Source organism: Gallinula chloropus (genome assembly GCF_964237585.1).
Source record: "Gallinula chloropus genome assembly, chromosome: 3".
NCBI lineage: Eukaryota > Metazoa > Chordata > Aves > Gruiformes > Rallidae > Gallinula > Gallinula chloropus.
The window spans coordinates 100,652,767-100,671,727 of NC_140087.1; the positions used below are offsets into that span (position 1 = coordinate 100,652,767).

At 35.8% G+C, this 18,961-nt stretch overlaps 1 protein-coding gene across 1 annotated transcript in view; it reads right to left on the bottom strand.

Annotated features, from left to right (window-relative positions):
* MYOM2 (myomesin 2) overlaps positions 1 to 18,961 on the bottom strand; it is a 78,641-nt gene that overhangs the window by 19,166 nt on the left and 40,514 nt on the right. The window contains exons 18-28 of the mRNA XM_084262146.1: positions 18,041 to 18,162; positions 15,852 to 16,039; positions 13,272 to 13,398; positions 7,126 to 7,304; positions 6,839 to 6,953; positions 6,152 to 6,308; positions 5,944 to 6,050; positions 4,540 to 4,584; positions 3,947 to 4,083; positions 183 to 327; positions 17 to 76 (exon numbers count right to left, since the gene is read on the bottom strand). Of these exons, the coding sequence (XP_084118272.1) occupies positions 17 to 76; positions 183 to 327; positions 3,947 to 4,083; positions 4,540 to 4,584; positions 5,944 to 6,050; positions 6,152 to 6,308; positions 6,839 to 6,953; positions 7,126 to 7,304; positions 13,272 to 13,398; positions 15,852 to 16,039; positions 18,041 to 18,162 (1,382 nt within the window). The remainder of the gene's footprint in view (positions 1 to 16; positions 77 to 182; positions 328 to 3,946; positions 4,084 to 4,539; positions 4,585 to 5,943; positions 6,051 to 6,151; positions 6,309 to 6,838; positions 6,954 to 7,125; positions 7,305 to 13,271; positions 13,399 to 15,851; positions 16,040 to 18,040; positions 18,163 to 18,961) is intronic.

Sequence of the window (18,961 nt, forward strand, 5' to 3'; positions counted from 1 at the left end):
ATCTACTCTGTCTTACCTTGCTTCCTGAGAAATTCCTTTCGCTGGAGTTCAGACTCAGCCAATACTGCCTTGAATGCTAAATTTTGGAAGAGGTGAATGAAAAATGAGTTAGTCACAAAATTACTCAAAGATTAACTGAAGTTCATTTCTTCATCAAAGTTTCGATGTTTCAGTGAACATACCATCTCCGATCAGAACTAATGAAGACTGGTTCTTGGCCTTTCCATCTTGAATCTGTACTGTGTAGGTACCTTCATTGTCAATTGTAAATCGGTCCATAACCATTTCTATAATGCCATTTGAACGGTCACAATTTATTTTATGCCTCTGAAATAAACAAGCAATAACTTTACTGTGGTATGGTATAAATTGCTTATGATTCCTTATTGAATTAATCACGGTTTATATCCCTGCCTCTACACTAAATCTTTTTCATGTCCTTTTAATTTTAAACTATGGAAACAGGGCTGGCTTGTATTTACTATTGTACCACAAGATCCCAGCGGTGACAGAAACCTCTGTGTGCAGCTGCATTTGGAATCCTTGAGTCATCATTATACAGCTGGTTTGGATTTAAAAATAATAGTTTATGGCAATTTGCATGTTTGAAAAAGAGCCTACATGGCCAGCCTCTAGCTGCATTACAGCTTTCAGTTCAACAAGGGGTTTTGTGAGGCTGAAGCATTATTCCTAGCAGAGTCCAGAAATAGCTGGAAGTATTATGTTTGTGGACACAAATGTAGATCTCCAAATAAATCCGTCAAAACAAATCCAAGAAGTCATCACTAGTAAAAACCTCTGAGACATATGTGGCAGCTCAATACTGGATCTTATTTTTGCACTAAAAACATTTATTTAGGAAAGGTATTATGATTTCCTCATTTAATGCTAGATATTTTTTCAAGGAAAACTAAAGTGCAAGACCATGAGAACAGTAACTTGTGCAAAGCCAACAAAGCTTCTGAGAAATAAAAAGATCAACCAAGTTCAGCAAAAGAGAATTAGAATTCTGTTGAAACATCCAGTTACCTACTAAAGTGCTTGCAGAATACCCAAAACACCAAACATTGTCTTGAATTCAAAGTTAAATATGCTTTTCACTGTTTGTGTCCTTTTTGTATTTGCTTTCTATTAAATATTCCAGAAAGGCAAATTGTGGTCAGGCATAGTGAAGGAAACAGAAAATTGCAAGTAAATATTAGACAACACTTGCAAAATATGTGTTTTGAATTTGCAGGTACTGTTTTAGATACAATACTCTTTCATTCAGTGAGTAACAACCATGAGGATTGTGTCCCCCACTAACAGTGACGTTGTTTGAATCCCAACTAACACATTTTTCAGACAAGGCAAAAAAAGTCCACAAAAGTTACTTGTTGAATACTTTTAGGTGACCAGTGTGGTCAAGGATATTGCACACAGACTGTTCCATTCATGACAGGACAGAAAAATAAATGTCACCATCTGGAAGGAGTTCTATGCAGTAAATTATTAGAGACTCTATTATTGTTAAAAGGAGACATGAACCCTTATATAAAGAGTATTTTGATTAACCTTTTCACTGGACTCCAAAAGATACTTAAAAGTATAGATAAAGTTTATGAAAGGGGAAGAAAGAAGGAAGGAGGGAAGAAAGTTAGTAAAAATGCCATTTATTAAACTCTTCCTTAAGTGGAAGAACCTTTAAGTAGTGATCCAAAATTAGAAGCATTGATCCCACAAATATATCTGCTTCAGCTTTGAGGGACACCTCCTGGCCAGCCTCAAGAGCACATTTACTCTTGTATGGACAAGAAGTCTGGAAGGATAGTGTAGACATAGTAAAGTTTAGCATTCATTACTAGTGCTATCAAATTTGTAAATAGTACTAGTTTAAAACTTAATGGGGGAAGTAAAGAATGATTAGAAAATATAATGGAATTAATGAAGCAGTAGGCAACAGATTTATTACGATAAAAAATTATTAAGTAAATTACTTAGAGGGAAGTGACTGAGGTATTGTATTTATATAAAATAACAGTGGAAAATGCACATATAATTTGGAAAACCACTTTTACCTATATAGTTCAAGGAAACACATAGTGTCAAAAAAATAAGACATGATTTAATTAATCAGAAAATTAAGTAGAAAATTGCTTCTGTAAGAGTTCATCTCTAAGAGTTGAGGAGATAGGCCAGGTAGGTTAAAAAGTGAAATTATAAACTTCACCAAACTATCAAAACTTGCAGATTCAAGTTCTCACTTACAGTTTCTTGCCCACAGAGGTCAAGGACAACACTTGCACTCATTTCATGAGTTCTTGGGTAGAATGTAAAGTGAGATTTGCCAGAAGCAGAAAAATAAGAGCAAGACGTATGTTTTAATCTTATCCTTTAATCATGCTTCCAGATTATTTTTTTTTAATTTCTTGCTTTTGGATAAAGGCAAAAAATATTAAAGTACTAAAATTACAGCTTATTGAATGGGGCCCAGTTCATTCCATTATCAGATTATTTTGAAATCTTACTGAAACCATTCCCTGTTAGAAACTAGAAGGAAAAATTTATCACTTCAGCCAATGTCAAGAATCAGACTACAATTCACCAGCATAATGGTCTATTGAACATGTTCAGTGACTGTAGCCCAGTCTCCAGGCAGGTTTTAGAGTGTAATTAGGCTTCTAACTATTGCCATTATGCAGCAAGATGAAGTTCAATGATTTTATGGGCACCATAAATACTAGGCTTTTATGTGACTTTCCACAAAAATCTAATCAGTCTCCAAACGTAAATGTCACCTGTGGGTTACTAATTAAAGAGGTGAAATAATGCAGCTCCACTTCAAGACTCTTTCTGATGTCAACACTTTCAAAACATATGTGAACTAAAAATAGCTCATTCTGTTCCACTCACGTTGCCAAGACAGAATATTGTTGTTTCAATACATCCTAGGTACTAATATTCGGGTTTTCAGTGCTACAGTTTATTACTTCTTAAAGTAAAAAGAAAAAAAACCCAAACCAAAACCAACCAAGAACCTAGAGAAGTATTTTACTCAGAAACACTTTTTTTTCCATTTGTCAATATTTAATTAAGGTAAATGCTCTTTGCTTTTCTATGTTATAAAAATGCTGATAAGCTTCTCTTCCAAAACAAAGGCTTTAGATCCTCAGCAATAAACTGAACCTTTCAAACAGCTGGTCTGAAGGTGGATTCCTCACAGGAAAATGTATCTCCAGTACTGTACTTTATGCCCAGTAGACAAACCATACTCCAGCCCTGCAAAGGCGTGACCTTACTTTCTTCTCAGCCCAATGTGATCACTTATTTGTGTCCCCTTCTATGAAAGCTCTTATTAGAGGTATAGAAATGCAGGAAGCTGGTGGCCTGTCCTTCCATCTCCATGTAGTCATTCAATGCTTATTTAGTGGCTAGGACAAAATAACTAACTAATTTAGAAAGTAACACCATCTAAAAGTTTTACATCTATGGCCATTGTTGCATTCTCAAGTGCCTCCCACATTATATGTAAAACTAGTAGCAGTAGACTCAGAGGGTTTCTGGGAACGTCATGTCTTGCAGGCTTGGAGTCCAAAAGTGCTTGAAACAGCTTTTCTGTCTTGAGATATTTTCCTAATATATTTGTGGACTACTTTTAATCAGATATGTTTAATACTAGTCTGTGTCCAATTTCTCCTTTTCTTTGGCTGTTGGCTGTCTAGCTACCCAAAATTAATACAGACTTCTGAGAGTTAAACATCATTTCCTTTTATCAGTATGAAGAGACTCACTATTCAGTAGGAATTCTATATTACAAAAAACATTCAAGTTAAAGATTGACATTTCTTTCATATATTATAAGACCTTAATAACATGGTTTTAAGTAAATGTAAAAATAGATTATCTCTTAATGCATAAAGGTTTATTAAACAAAACCACATATACGTAGTACTCAATATGCACTTACATCACTGTTTTCAACTTCTTTATCATTAATGACAAATCTGAAGGTAGAATCTGGTGATAAGCTTTCAGCCTGTATCCAGAAACGAACTTCTCCTTTGTCAAGAACCTCATAAGCTAATTCTGATTTTAGAGGTATTGCTGCATAAAGAAAAGCAATCAAAAGTCAGTAATCCATGAATCCTTGTGAGAAAAAGAACTATTGCAGAAAAACATTACTATCTCCTTATTATTTACAGAATGTTGGATATAAAATAAATTTTATATAGGGAAAATGCATTTAATGCAGTTTTTGATTGTTTTTTAAATTAATTTCTCAAAGGGAGAAAATTCACAGCTTATAGTTTGCACATTGTTTAAGAAACTGACTAATAGCAAGTAGTAGTCTATTTTTAAAGTTAAACTTCAAAAGACAACGATGATTTTATTCAACAAAAACTAATATCTTTCTAATTGAACATAAAGATAAGAAAGCAAGATGTTCCATGAAAAATTAACATGCTGTTGCCTCCGGAAGAAACTTTTTGGAATTCCAGTCATTAGTATGCAATTATATTTCTTCTAGTAGTATCAAATTGATTTAGATCTTCAACTTACTTGGGTTCTTTATTTCATTGCTTAATGTCATCAAACGTTCAAGCTCTGAAATTAAGAAAAATAATGTTTTATTTTATTCTGAAAAATACAGTGAGAAAAGAAATGTCAGAGAAGGTATATATAAGCATCAGCAGATCATTTCCTTAAGTCTTATATGTTAAATATCCAACTCTCTTCAGAAAATTATGGCATGGATTTAGCAAGTGTTTCTATTTCATGCATTTTCATGCACACTCTTATGCAAAAGAATCTAAACATGGGATGAAAACCATTTAAAACTCTATGGAATTTAAACAAAAGACGGGAGACAATTACTTATAAGCGGTGTATGACCTTCCTTTATGTGCTAACATCTTTTCTCACATGGTACCTGAAATTCTAGGTTTTCTGTGGCAAGAAAGAAGATAATGGACAGGTTAATCTGAAAAAGGTACTAACTTCTTTTTAATACACTAAATCCTCATGAAGACTCCGTGAGAGTCTAGAAACCACTTTGTGAGATTTTCATACTAACCCTATTTATCATGTTCATTACTAATAAACATTTGCAAGATGAATATTACCACCAATTGCAAATGTACAGAAAATGTAAAGACCAGAGGAAATTAGAAAAGATTTCTGATATGGTCTAGGGTTTAGCAAAATTACAGGAGAATTTATATCATTTGAGGAACTAAGTGGGCAGCGAAATAATGATTTTCAGTGCTAAGATACAAAATCTGACATTTGTGCAGAGATCTGATACAATAAAAGTATAATGTTGAGTGACAGATATGACCAAGGAAGATATGGGCTAAGTGTGGCACGGGAATCACTTTCAGTGTTTCAGTGTTCTACAAAAAAACCTTTTAAAGTAAGTCTGGCAGTGAGTGTTGAGTTTGAGAGTGTTGCTTCAAAACTAAGCTAAAGGGAAGTTCTCATGATTGAATGCATATCTGTCTTTTCCTATAGTACTCCTTGAAAAAATTTAAAATATTACAAGTAGAAGAAGCAGATACTGGTAATGGCAAAGAATCCTCATAAATGGTTCATGTCCTGCAGAAGACACCAGAGAACAGTGAAAAAAGGCAACATTTTCAGACATTCAACTGAAAGTGTAACATATATTTGCAAATAGCATTATATTCCCAGCATAAAAAAACAATTGCAGTTGGGCATATTCTTTATTTTTTCTCTGTTTAAAATAAGAAAATATTGCATTAAGTTATCCCAACTTTCATTATTGTGGTAATCAGAAAAATAGCTAATCAAACAAAGCCTGTTGTTTGGTCCTTTTCTATTTTTTCTTAAAGTGTAGGAAAGAATATTAGAGTTGTGGGGTGTTGATTTGTTTTTTTTTTCTTGGAACATTTTTTGTGTAGTTGAGGTGATAAAATTAAGAAGGACTTGGGATGGTAAGGTTACCTTCATCATCCATAATGAAGCTGGATGAAACCCCATCTGTGTCGCTAACTGCGATAGAGTAAGTTCCCAAGTCTGATTTATCGGGATTTTTGAAGTACAGCTTAGAACTGAAATCATCAATAAAAAATGTAATTAGCAGGGTTTCTCATGTTACTGAAAGTTTTAACAAGACAAACTTCTAATGATATGACAGAATGGCATGACTTACTGATTTCCTTCTGTTTCAATCTTAAACTTATCAGAATCACCAATCTCCTCATACGATTTACCCCATGCAAAATGAGATGCATCTGTAGCTTCTTTGCACTCAAAAGCCAGGTAAATATTACCCTCATCATCCACACCAGAAAAGATTTCTTTTGTTCCTGCAAAATAGGAATCAATTCATATGTCAAGGCTTTAGGGTTGCAATTCAGAAATTACTAAAGCCCATGCAAATTCTGTCCATCTTTACTAACAGATACCAATCTTACTTATAGATCTCAAAGCATCTTTATGCCATATACTGACTCAATATCACATACAAGAAAGATTCTTACTCTACACAAAAAAGGAACACTTAAAATAATAAATGCTTATTGAGAAAGAAAACTATAAAATGAAACTGAATATGAGCAGGCATGAACAGTTTAAGTAAATTACTTTATTACTGTCAAAGCTTTAATAAATGTGTTGTCATACTTCACTCACAGCAAGTAAACACATTTGTTCTTGAGAAGAAAAATTGAAATAACTGATTATGAAATATCTTATGCAATAAGTAAAGCAAAAATTCTCCACAGTACCTCTGCATCCACATATTTTTTCTTTAAGTTTGAAGGTTAAGAGCTTCTTAACTCTTTAAATACATATCTATGTTGCAGTATTTATCAGAGGAGATAAAACAGTACATTACCTGGCCTTGCCTCAACAAGCACTGGTTCAGATATCTCAGATGACTTGCCTACCCCAGCATCATTTACTGCACGAACTTTGAAAACATACGTATGACCCTCATGTAAATCAGTGACCTGGAACAAGATAAAGAGCAAAGCTGATTTAAAAAAAAACAATCTAAACTCTTTTGTTTGCTTATACAAAGATGTTAGCAGAAGACCAAGTTCAAATGCACATCTTTCTTGTACTCAGTCAGATGGTTTTAGAAATCAGTCATGAATTAGCACCAAGTAATGAAGATGTTACCTTAAAATAACGCTTCGAAGTAGGTTTTTCATTGGCAGTGATCCAGTCTTCTGCATCTACTTCCTTATAGTCCACTAAATACCCAGTAATAGGGCTTTTGCCTTCATACACAGGAGCTTTCCACAGAAGAACCAGGGATGTATTTCTAACTTCACAAATTGTCAGATCATAGGCAGGACCTAAAATATTTCAAGTATCAAAGTTGACTTCAGTATAATAAAATTTTCAAACTTGGCCTGTAGGCCAAAATGCAACATTTCAATTTTGGTTTCACTGTGTTTGCTTTCAAAAACCTCACCCTTTACATTAAACCTGGTATATATGGTATTTAGGTAATTTTCCCCCATAGCTGTAGATAGTCATAAATGCTTTATGCAGCGAGTGACATTAGTATTCTGAAGCATACATTTGTAGTTTGATCTCAGTAACTCCATTTTAAGGGAAAGTTATTCATGTGGAAAATCCACACAGTTTAAAATTTTCCAATAAGTAACAGACTTCCCTGTGTATTATCAAATTCACTAGCCCTACTCACTGTATCTAAGTCAGATTCATGATTTAGCATCAGGATTTAAATTCATTGCTGGTATACATGAACCATGACCCTCTAGCCTGATCTACAGCCCATTGGCATCAGTGGACTTTGAATCAGGTTTCATGTGCCCTTAAAGAAGAATTTTTCATGGTGAGGCAGATAATGATAGTCGAGAAGAACTTCTTGAGAGGATATCTGTCAGGAGAATTATTTATGTCAAAAACATCCTGATGGTCTATGAATAAGTGAGAGTTCATACCTTTGTAACAGGTTATGTTCTCACTACTATACTTTCCTTCTGCTTCACTTAACCGTTCTGGTGCCATTTGGTTTAACTTGTCTCACCATCTAAAATAAGGAAGACTAGAAAAAAACTTCAAAAATAAATCTGATTGCCATTCTAGCCTACCTGATGTTAGCCAGTGATGAGTTAACATGACATTTGTATGGGATGATATTCAGCAAGTATACAGCAAAAAAGAATTTAAAAAGTGTTTCTCCATAGTAGATAACCACATTTCAGAAAAGAAACAGATGTTGTAGATCTTATGATGATAAATGTGACCAGCACATTGAGGAAGATGATTCTTCCCCAACCTGGAGTTGCAACCTGGAGTTGCAACTGCATCTAGCTATGGAGGCCCCAGCATAGCAAGGACATGGACCTGTTGGAGTGACTTCAGAGGAATGCCATGAAGATGAACCAAGGGCTACAGCACCACTCTTATGAAGATAGGCTGAGAGCTGGGGTCGTTCAGCCTGGAGAAAAGAAGTCTCTGGGGATACTTTATAGCAGCCTTCTAGTTCCTGAAAGGGGCCTACAAGGAAGCTGGAGAGTGATTTTTTACAAGGGCATGGAGTGATAAAGCAAACTTCTCTCTCTCAGAGCTCATTAGGAGGGATTCTGTGGGAAGCTTCCATGAAGTATAAGGAGCTAGCGAGGACTGGGAGTTTTTCAAGAATGATTTCCTGCAAGCACAAAGCAAATTAATCTCCTTTAAATGTAAGGGAAGTAGGAGGAGCAAGAGACACCCTTGGCTTAACTGCCTGCTTAAAACCAAAAGAGAATTATAACAGATATGGAAAAGCAGACAAATATCCATTGAGACCTGAAACGACATTGCCAGCAGCAGCACTGAGGTACTGACAGGCAGACTCCGTTCCTTACCTCTGCCATCAGAGTGTTTCCAAAGAATGTTTATCCATACAGTGATAGGTACCTTATATATATAAATATAAATATAAATATAAATATAAATATATATATATATAAAACAGAGATGCAGTTGAAAAAGCAAAAGCTCCGTTCAAAATTAAATCAGCCAGAGATGTCAAAAACTACCAGAAAGTATTCTTCAGGTATGTAAACAACTAACAGAAGCAGAAGGATAATATTGGTCTAGTGGTGTACAGAAGAGATGAATTAGTCATCAACAGAATGAAAAGGCAGAGGTTGTCAACACTTTCTTCACCTCTGTCTTTACCAGCACTGCTGGGCCCCAGGTCTTGGGAACAAAAATCCACATTGATGCAAGCATGGACCCACCATCAGTGAAGGAAGAGTTGATATGTGAACTATTAAAGGAGCTTGGCTCTTACAAATCAATGGTCTCTGACAATATCCACCTAAGGGTGTTGACAGAGCTGGCTGATGTTCTTGCAAGGTCATTCTCTGTAATCTTCTAGAAGTCATTGAGATTGGATGGTGTCCCAGAAGACTGGAAGAAGACTAATGTCATCCCCATATACAAGAAAGGCTTAAATGAGGATCCAGAAAATTATTGGCCCGTCAGTCTTACTTCAACCCCTGAAAAAGTTAATGATAAGCCCGCCATATGAGGGAATGCTGAGAGAATTGGATTTATTCAGCCTTGAGAAAAGAAGGCTTATCAGTGTCCTCATCACCATGTTCTATTACTTATAGGGTTGCTACAAAGAAGATGGAGGATAACTTTTAAAAGGAGTCACATGTAAGACAAGGGATAATGGGTGCTAGTTACTCCTGGGGAGATTTTGATTAGACTCTAAAGGAAAATTTTCCATAAGAACAATCAGCCTTTGGAATAATCTCTTCAGGCAAGTGGTAGATTCCCCAATATTGGATACTTTTAAGATTTGGGTGGACAGGGTGGTGGGCCATCTTTTCTAGGCAATGCTTTTGTCTAGACAGAGCTTTTGCCAAGAAACATTGGACCAGATGATCCTTGAGGTCCCTTCCAACCTGGTACTCTATGGTTCCATGAATCTATGATGGGACAAGTGGTAATGGGTTTAAGCTGAAGGAGGGTAGATTTAGATTAGATATTGGGGGAAAATATATCTCTAAAGGTGGTGAGGCAGTGGAACAGGTTTCTCAGAGAAGTTGTCACTGCCCGCAACTTGGAAGTGTTCAAGGCTAGTTTGGGTGAAGATTTGAGCATCCTGGTCTAGTGGAGGGGCAGGGGAGTTGGAACAGGATGATCTCTGAGGTCTCTTTCAACACTAACCATTCAGTAGTTCTATGAAATACTAGATTTCTCATCGGAAGACTAGAATTTTCAAGGAGCCCAAAGCCTTTCCTCGGGACTCTCTAAAAATCTTAACCTATATGTCTATATATCCCCAGATACTTAAAATTCCACTGGCAAATGCACCTACTAGAAATCTACACAGCAGAAGAAAATTTGTATTGAAGTATGTTCTGAAGACTCTGAGACCACAGACGTTTCATTTTTTTTAGTTATGTAAAATAATTCATTAGCTCTCATTACTAACTCACAGAGGCTCATAGAGGTGCCTAAAATTAGAATTCTGCAGAAGGATTAAATAATTATGAACTCTAGGCAAGGAATCCATCGCTCATGCTGGATATCCTGCAAGGGGTTTTGGCCATTCTAAGGAAACCTCCCTTCCATATCAAAACGTGAAAGAATATTTCATTCACACTGGGAGTATATTGAGGTCACATTACATTAGTCTTCAGTGTCTGCAGTAAGTCAGGGAAGACAGTCAGTCTCTCTTGCAGTCTTATTTCTATTATTTCTTTTCATTATTGCTAAGCCACTGTTTAAAAACTTACTCTAAAAAAGGCTTGTGAAATATTTTAACAGGTTTGCCAATTTGGAGAGGATGAGGATATTGTTTGCCTGTGGTGGTTTTTTTTTAAGCAGAAAGAATGCAATAATCTCTGTTCAACTAGTTTCAGAATGAGAACAATGTAATCAACCAAGGAGTAGAAAGGTCCAATTGTTCATTATGAAAATTTCACTCTCTTCATTTCCTGAAAGTGCCTTTTATTCTACTTCTTTATATCTCATTTAAAATTAAGGATAATCATCGATTGTTTATACACTAGGCAATTGTTTGCACACCAGGCAATTTTGAAAACACTGTGGAGAGTATAAATCACAAATCCATCTTTAAGGAAAATAATTGGTCCACGGATGATGCATTTATACTAAACATTGCAAAAAAGGTAATAAAATACAATTAACATAAAGGGAGTTAAGGTCAGGAGATTAAACACTTTGTTATTGACGGCTTTACCACGTCATTAAATCCAGAAGGTAAGATTTATGAATTCAGAAGACTTAAGCTAGAAAGCATGGAGAACAATTCTCTGACAAGTAATGCAACTTTTCAGAAAAGAATCGGGGCATTGAAATTAGGTAAATTTGGAATTTAGCGTAACTGTAATTTTTCTTTATTTAAAGACAAATAGAAGGTGACTTGTAAGCAGGTAAATAATTATAGAAGGCGTGGAGTTACCATTTCTCTGCTTAGAACTGAGAAAACTTTATTTGAAATCCTGTCTCCAATTTGTGCATTGCCAAAGAACCAACAAGAAAAACTTTAAAGAATAGAAAAAAAAATGTTTATTTAGAGATAAGCAATACATGGTCTATGAGGAAAGGTTGAGTGAACTGGGTTTTGACAACTTAAGGGAAGAGCTAGGTGTTTGGTAGTCTTTAAATGCGCAGAAAAGCTGTTGTAAAAAGGAAAAGAATAATCCCTTAATGTATTTGGTGGACAGGGCAAAAACCAAACAGGCTTAAATTGCAGGGAGAAAGATTCAGGAATATTAGAAAAACTTTTAAACCTTAAACATAGTAAGATTAGGAGTAGATCCTGCCCAAAGAACCTGGACATTTTCAAGAGTAGAAGTCTTTCAGGATGGATTATACAAGCCTCTGTCAATAAAATAGTTATAGCTGATGCTACGTGTGGGCAAGCAGTTGAATTAGATTACATTTGAGAGTCTTTCCTACTAAATGATTCCATGATATTACTGAATTGTTTTTTGTTCCAGGCAAGAATTCCTTTTTATATGTAACATAGAAAAGAAATGCTTATGCTAATTATGCCTTTTAAAATTCCAACAGTTTTATTAAATCAGATTTAAGGGTTGGAATTTTTTTTTTATTAAAAAAAACCTGCATGAATGTTTAAACACAGATGTGTGTAGGTGTCAGACAGCTCCTGATGACATAAGCAGTATTAGAATGGATCCTTAATTGCATTCCAAAGCTCAGCGTTGTAAAAAGAATTTGATTTAACAACATGGCAGTATGTAACAGCATTTTTGGAAAAATAAGGTAGAAGTACATTAAAGAGGTAGGTCCCCATGTTTCCATTATGGTCTGCAGTGTGACACCCTTTGTTTAGGCAAAGCAGTATCAGATACCAGAAACAGCTTCAGCGAAAGCGTTGTTCAGTATGAGCGAGGGTGTTATAAAAAAAGCCAATGTCCCTTCAATAACCATTTCATATATTATTTACAGAACTTGAGCATTAGTGAGGGGAACCAATTCCCTAGATATCTAACATTTAAGCACAAATTTATGTGCTTACATGAGATGATAGAATAAAATTTAACTTTCTTTTGCAGGAGGTCCTGAATTGGGAATACTTCTTATTTATTTTTTACAGAGTTAGCATTGCAATTAACATCTCCAGCTACATCTACATTGCTAAACTACAGATAACCTATACACAGGTTTGAGTATTAGCACACACTCCTTCCTACTGTGGGTTTGTTAGCACATTTGTTCTAACATCTGGCTAATAATAATCTCTCAGCTAACACCTAAGTACAGTCTAGGGGATACACATGAATAAGGGCACACAAATTGAAATTAGGAGATTTAGCTGTAAAGTGTGAGCTATACTGTGCTACTTGCCTCTATGTCAAGAAACAGACCCTGTTGTGTCTTATTTATGACCAAAACCAATAGTTTGGGAGTTTGAAACTCCAGGAATATTCTTAATAGACTGCAATTATGGTGCAGAAGTGCCTATATATTGTACAGGATGTGAGAGTGAAGTAGAGCTTGTAAGGATGCGGATGAGGAGCTAATAGAGATAAAAACATAGACTAACAACTGAAGACTTTCTGCTCTGAGCTGATGTAGGCTGTGAAAGAAGGAGACATTCAGGAACTAGTGTCACCCACTTCCAGGACATTCAATGTCACCAGTGGGGATGTAGAGGTAGATTTTAACTGGAGATGACAGAAGCAATGGCAATCTCAACAAGTAATATGGCAGAAATTAACCAGAACTTGAATATTACATTGGCTGTGTTTTAAGGAGTTTATACTGAATTGCAGTTAATGACCAACTAATAGACTTACCAGGTTCTGGCATAGTCCAGGCTTTACACTTAAAATGCTCACTGGGATCCGAAGGTTGACCTATTCCAACCAGATTTGCAGCAGCAACTTTGAATTCATAGAAAGCATCCTCTGTCAAATCCTCTACCTTTTATGAGAAAATTTGATATATAAAGAGCCATTATTTATACTTTTTTAATAAATTAAATACTTGAAAATAAACATTCTGGCATTGGTTAATTAATTATCAGGCCTTACTTCTGTACTGTAGTACTGTAAGGATCTAATTTGAAGATTTTACTCTTAAACATTGCAGAGACCTGAATTGTACTTCCATGTGTCAGCCATGGAATAACAGCACTCAACATATTAGCATGAGAGGCTGTAAAAGGTAAGAGCAAAGGTCCAGGGAGCACATGCAATGAATGTCCACTAGCAGATACTTACAGGTGAGTGTTCTAACATGAAATACCTTTTTGCGCTACTTATAAATGGCTATTCATAAACCATTCAATTATGCAAGAGTTCAAATGGCATTTTAGTCTAAAAGAGGTCATAGTGTACTCACCAGGGAAGAAAGGAAAACAACACAAAACTAAAGGAAAAGCCAATCCAATTAGCTTCACAGTGTGCTGGTATAACTCTGGGAAAGATTCTCTCAGTAATTTTCTGGCTTGTGTGCATCTTTCTCTTAATATTGCCTACCACTACAAAGTGAGGAAGTAAGCACTGGAAACAGGATGACCAGAATCCGTGCTATACCTCTGCAAATGTCCCTGGTAAATGAGCTCTGACTTAATGAGTCCATCACCACATCACCATCTCAGATTTTGAGGTCAAGGTAGACAAGTTATTAAGCATGAGCTTCCTGACACTCCAAGTGCCTCATGGTAGTAGCTCTCTTCCATCTTTCCTCTTCCAGATTGCCTACGTACAATAAACAAGTCTTCTACATCTCAGTCCTCCGCATAACTTTCCCAAAGTTATATTTCATCACGTCTCAAGAGAAAGAGGCAGCTGAGGTTAGTACTTCTAAGGGAGATACTGAACCATTTTAAATTTTCATGAACAAATTTCATGAACTGTATTTTCTGAGAAAATGTGAGATAAAGGATGTTGCTGTGATTTTGATGGTGTAGCGTCAAATAAAAAAAAAACAAAGCAATCAAAGGAACTCAGGCACTAATACAGTTTAGACAGAATTTCCTGAAGTTAGAGAACTACATAGTGTTATTCACAAGAGAGACTAACAGCTCAGCCTGCAAAAATGGTTTTGAAATCCCAGGTTATTAAGGGAAAGAATATTTGTGGGCTTCTCATAAAATTACTTAATCAGAGAGGGTTAAACCTTTAGTGATTTCCCAGTGCTGTACTGTATATCTTGGGGCCTTCACTGCTTGCAGTATGTCATAAAATACTAAAAGCTGTCTTGCTTTTATTTCCCATCAGTATTTCAGATTCCAGTCATTCAGGCTAATGTATGAAGATGCACCTTCAGTTATAAATACAGTTACTGGCAGGACTCTGATTTAAACACCCAATTAATTAAACTCTGAATGGTTTCCCTTAATTTACATTACTCATTTGTTTACAAATGCATGAAAAATGGAAATATCTAAAAAGCATTGCTCTAGTACTGCCCTTTCATGCCTATCCTATCCGCCCTTTTTTATTTTGCAACATCCACGCTCCATCTGCTATGTCAGGGATGCCAGTTATAAAGTCACTCACGAGCATACATTAACTTGAGTATTGCTGGCTGCCTTCTGTGCATAAAACATTCTTCCTGAGTTCATGTGCAGCATTATTTTCTACTTTAGTGTCAAATACCTGCTAAAGACTTACTTCTGTCCTTTATAGGAAAGTTGCTGAATTGCAGAAATAATTTTAAGAACTATGTGGGAATAAAATCTAGTTGCTTAATTTACCAAGCATCAGATTGAGCAATTACTTGCTATAGCCTATCTTCCCAACCTTTCCTCATGGAAGTTCATATCAAAACTTTCCTCTTTTAAGAAACATTTAATACATTGCAACTGCAACCAGATGTAATTTATTTAAAAACCAAAATAATCGCTCTGGTAGTCTGGAAGGGAGGTGATGAGGCATAATGCTAGGTTTATTAATATACTTCCCTTCCCAGCTGAAGGCAGATTTTAGAGTAAGAACAGGGACAGTTACATTTGTTCTCAGCCCATCTCCATTTCATTTACAAGTCTCCAGTTTTACAGACAGCATGGTCATCTGTCCTGCTAAATACTTCCATCCTTTCTCTGCATGTTATTACAATAGTGATACATATAGTGCTCATTAATGAATATAGTTTATGAAGCATTTTATAGCTCATCTTGTTCTTTGGGAAAAATGTGCTTCACAACTTTTTCTTCAAAAGTTTCCTCATTTGAATGGCCATAATGGTCTTAGAATTTCATAGCAGTGGATGGCACTGATTCTCCAGATTTTAGGATTGTTGCACTCCAAATTACACAAGGGAAGGGCCTGTTTTTGTTGTAGTATTTAAAGAATTTCTCTGCAAGACACTAGAAATCAAAGAAAGAGTACCAATCAACTCCAGAAGGATAATAATTAAAAAGTACCAACCGTATAAATTGTCCGGGTAATAAGGGAAGAATTGACTTCATGCCAGTTTTCATGGTTTGCTTCCCGTTTATCCATATAATAACCAAGGATAGGTGAGCCTCCACTGTATCTTGGTGCTTTCCAGCCAAGGGTCATTGAATGACCATCACAGTTCAAAAGTGTGATACCATGAGGATACGATGGACAAGCTGTACAGAAATAAGCATCCTGAGAGTTAGGACAGAGTGTAGAACACTGCAGTGCAAAAGTTACTTAGTGGGTTTTGTATTGCTTTTGTTTTCTGCAGAGTACTGCTATCAGGTGCATACAGGTAACAAAGTAGTTGTAAAGCTGCTAATCAACATTAATTTTATCTGCAAACATAAACATGGAAGCCTATGAAACATCTGCCTATCATGCTGCCCTCTCAGGAGATAGCAAGAAGGAATAGATAATCTTTGGTATAGAAATAGTAATGCCAGAAAAAGGGTCTTGAGACCAAATATGCTAGAACACTGAAATGGATCAGATTTTTTTCCTGCTAAGAGCTCAAGCACGTTTGGAATGCAGTAAGAATCTCCATAAAAGAAAAAAAAAAAACCCAAAACAAACAAACAAACAAAAAAACCCAAAAAAACCCCAAAACAAACCACAAAGGCTATGAACTTTAATTAAATGAAGTCATATGACTTTCTGATCTATGACCTTAATGGATTTCCCCTCCTATTGCCATAGCATGTACCTACTTCAGACTGAGAGTGCTCTCTGCCCTATAAGGAATAGAAATTATTGAGACTTTCATTAGCTTAACTTATATTGAGGCAGAAAAAGACATTTCCTTCACAAGTTTACTCCCATCTGTAGCAGATGGATTGTAGCAGAAATGTCACCCTGGCCTCTTCCTAGAGATTACGAAAACTGTTTTCCTGACCTTTTTACACCCCTACTATGAGCAAACACCCTTTCCAGCAAGTGTTTTGTATTTGCTATCTGTCCATGAAGGTTTGGCCAGATATCCCTTTCCTGACCCTGTTGCCCTGCAGTCAGTACAGGCTACACTCCTGCCCCTAAAGCTCATCTGCTATTTTCAGTTTAATTACCAGTAAAACTTGAGAGAATGTGACTTACATCATTCAGAAGAGAATGTTAGCAGAGGCCCGTAATAGTCCCTAATCTTGTAGCTGTTCTAGTGATCAGCATGAAAACAGATAGTGATCAGCAGAAATGGCCTTTTGTTGGTTGTTTGAGATGGGTTTTTTCCCAAAGCTGAAACCAGTCAGAGACCACTAAACATGGACTTTGCAATTATTACGATTTCTTGGTAAATAAGAATGACTATTGCAAGCTCACATAAATACCCTTAAAATAATACTGCAGAAAGATTCTGTCCATGCTAATATAAGTCACTTATAAATAGTCCTGCTGAATTCCTAAGGCCACTGAAATGAATAAAAGCCATCTGCATCCCATGTGTATAAGATCCATGTGCTCTGTGCTTGGTGATAGACCCATGCAACCCTCATCTTTAAAACACACAGTGACAAAATAAAAGGTGCAAGCCAGTGCATTAATGACATGGATATGAAAGTGTTGGTACACCACCTACCCATATGAGATACACTTTGTCCTAAAAAAAAAACCAAATACATTAATTTTGTCAGTTATATCTCACCTGAATTTATCTTCTAATATCCATTCTGAATTATGAATCTTTTAGACGAATATTTCTGCCTGTTGATTGTCATTGTCTTAGAGGTGGGGGCCATTCAGTTGGGGAAAAGTTGTTCTATTTTAAATTCAAATTTAAAATGCATAATTCCTAATTAAAGTGTCACAATACATTGCTTTTACACTGAAATTTTTCTCAAAGAGTACCAGAGGAGGTAGATTGTGCTCCAACCTGGAGTAGCCAAAAGGGATTTTCTTCTTGGTCCAGGCACGCAATAATAAAGTTTTCCGAAACTCTTCTAAATGAAGCAGATTCTGTGCTAAACTGATTGTACAATCATCCAGAAGCTACTTGTTTAACTTCATCAAGATTTACAGTTTCTTTGTTAATTAAATCTGAGGAGCAGAAGGCAGTCTGGTCATCATAGTGGATCTGACACAGTATTTCTAACAGGCATTATGAATAACTTTTCTTTTTTAAAAACATTGTCTTTTCTCTAGAACAGCCACACACCAGACCACAAACAAGGAGTCATACTTACTAAGGGCTGCCTGTACTGTCACAGCCTCTGACTCTTGTGAGTTTTCACTGAATCCTACAGCATTCACAGCTTTCACACGGAAGACATACTGCTCTCCAGTTTCCAAACCATGAACAACAAACCTGGGTTAACAATAAAAAAGCATCACATATTGGTGGTATGTATTTTATAGGAAACATTCTGTGCTGTAACATGAAATTTTGCACCAATAAGAAAGCTCCACTTAATGAGTGTTTTACAAAGGAAAATATTTCCAAGAGGGAAACCATAATACAGCAATGTGATGCAGTACAATATAATTGGATGGGACACTGGAACAAAAGTCACAGTACTCATTAAGTTGCTAGTGCTGATCTACCAAGTAGAGTCAGATAAACTCTAATGTATTCCCCCTGAATTCTGTTTTGTGAAGGGACTATATTTTTGACTGTATTTTCATAATCACTATCAAATTTATCTTTTGGGTTTGATCTGAGGTTCTAGACAATTATTGCAGCAGATAGTATAGTCAAAACCATTCTATTGTAGGGTGTGTTCAAATATGATCAAAGGGCTTTTTTATTTTTCTGCTGTCCCAATCCATTTAACGAAGAATTAGTGTCTACTTTTTCTTTGATCAAATTCCTTGACTACTTCATCAAAGGATACAGCAGAATACAAAGTCACTCAAAATTAATTAATAACTGACAAAATACACTAGACAACATGATGTGCTTGTCATATATGCATAAGAAAAAACATATTTCACATCTAAACGGCATTTGGTGAGTGATTACAATAAAACTAAGCATGATTGTCACAAAGGAAATCACTTGAAGAATCACATAATAAAGTGTGATATTTTCAGGAGGGAGTAAGAAAGTATCAGAGTTAGACAGGGGGTAGCATAATGACAGGGGAACTAGAAACAGCAGCTACTGT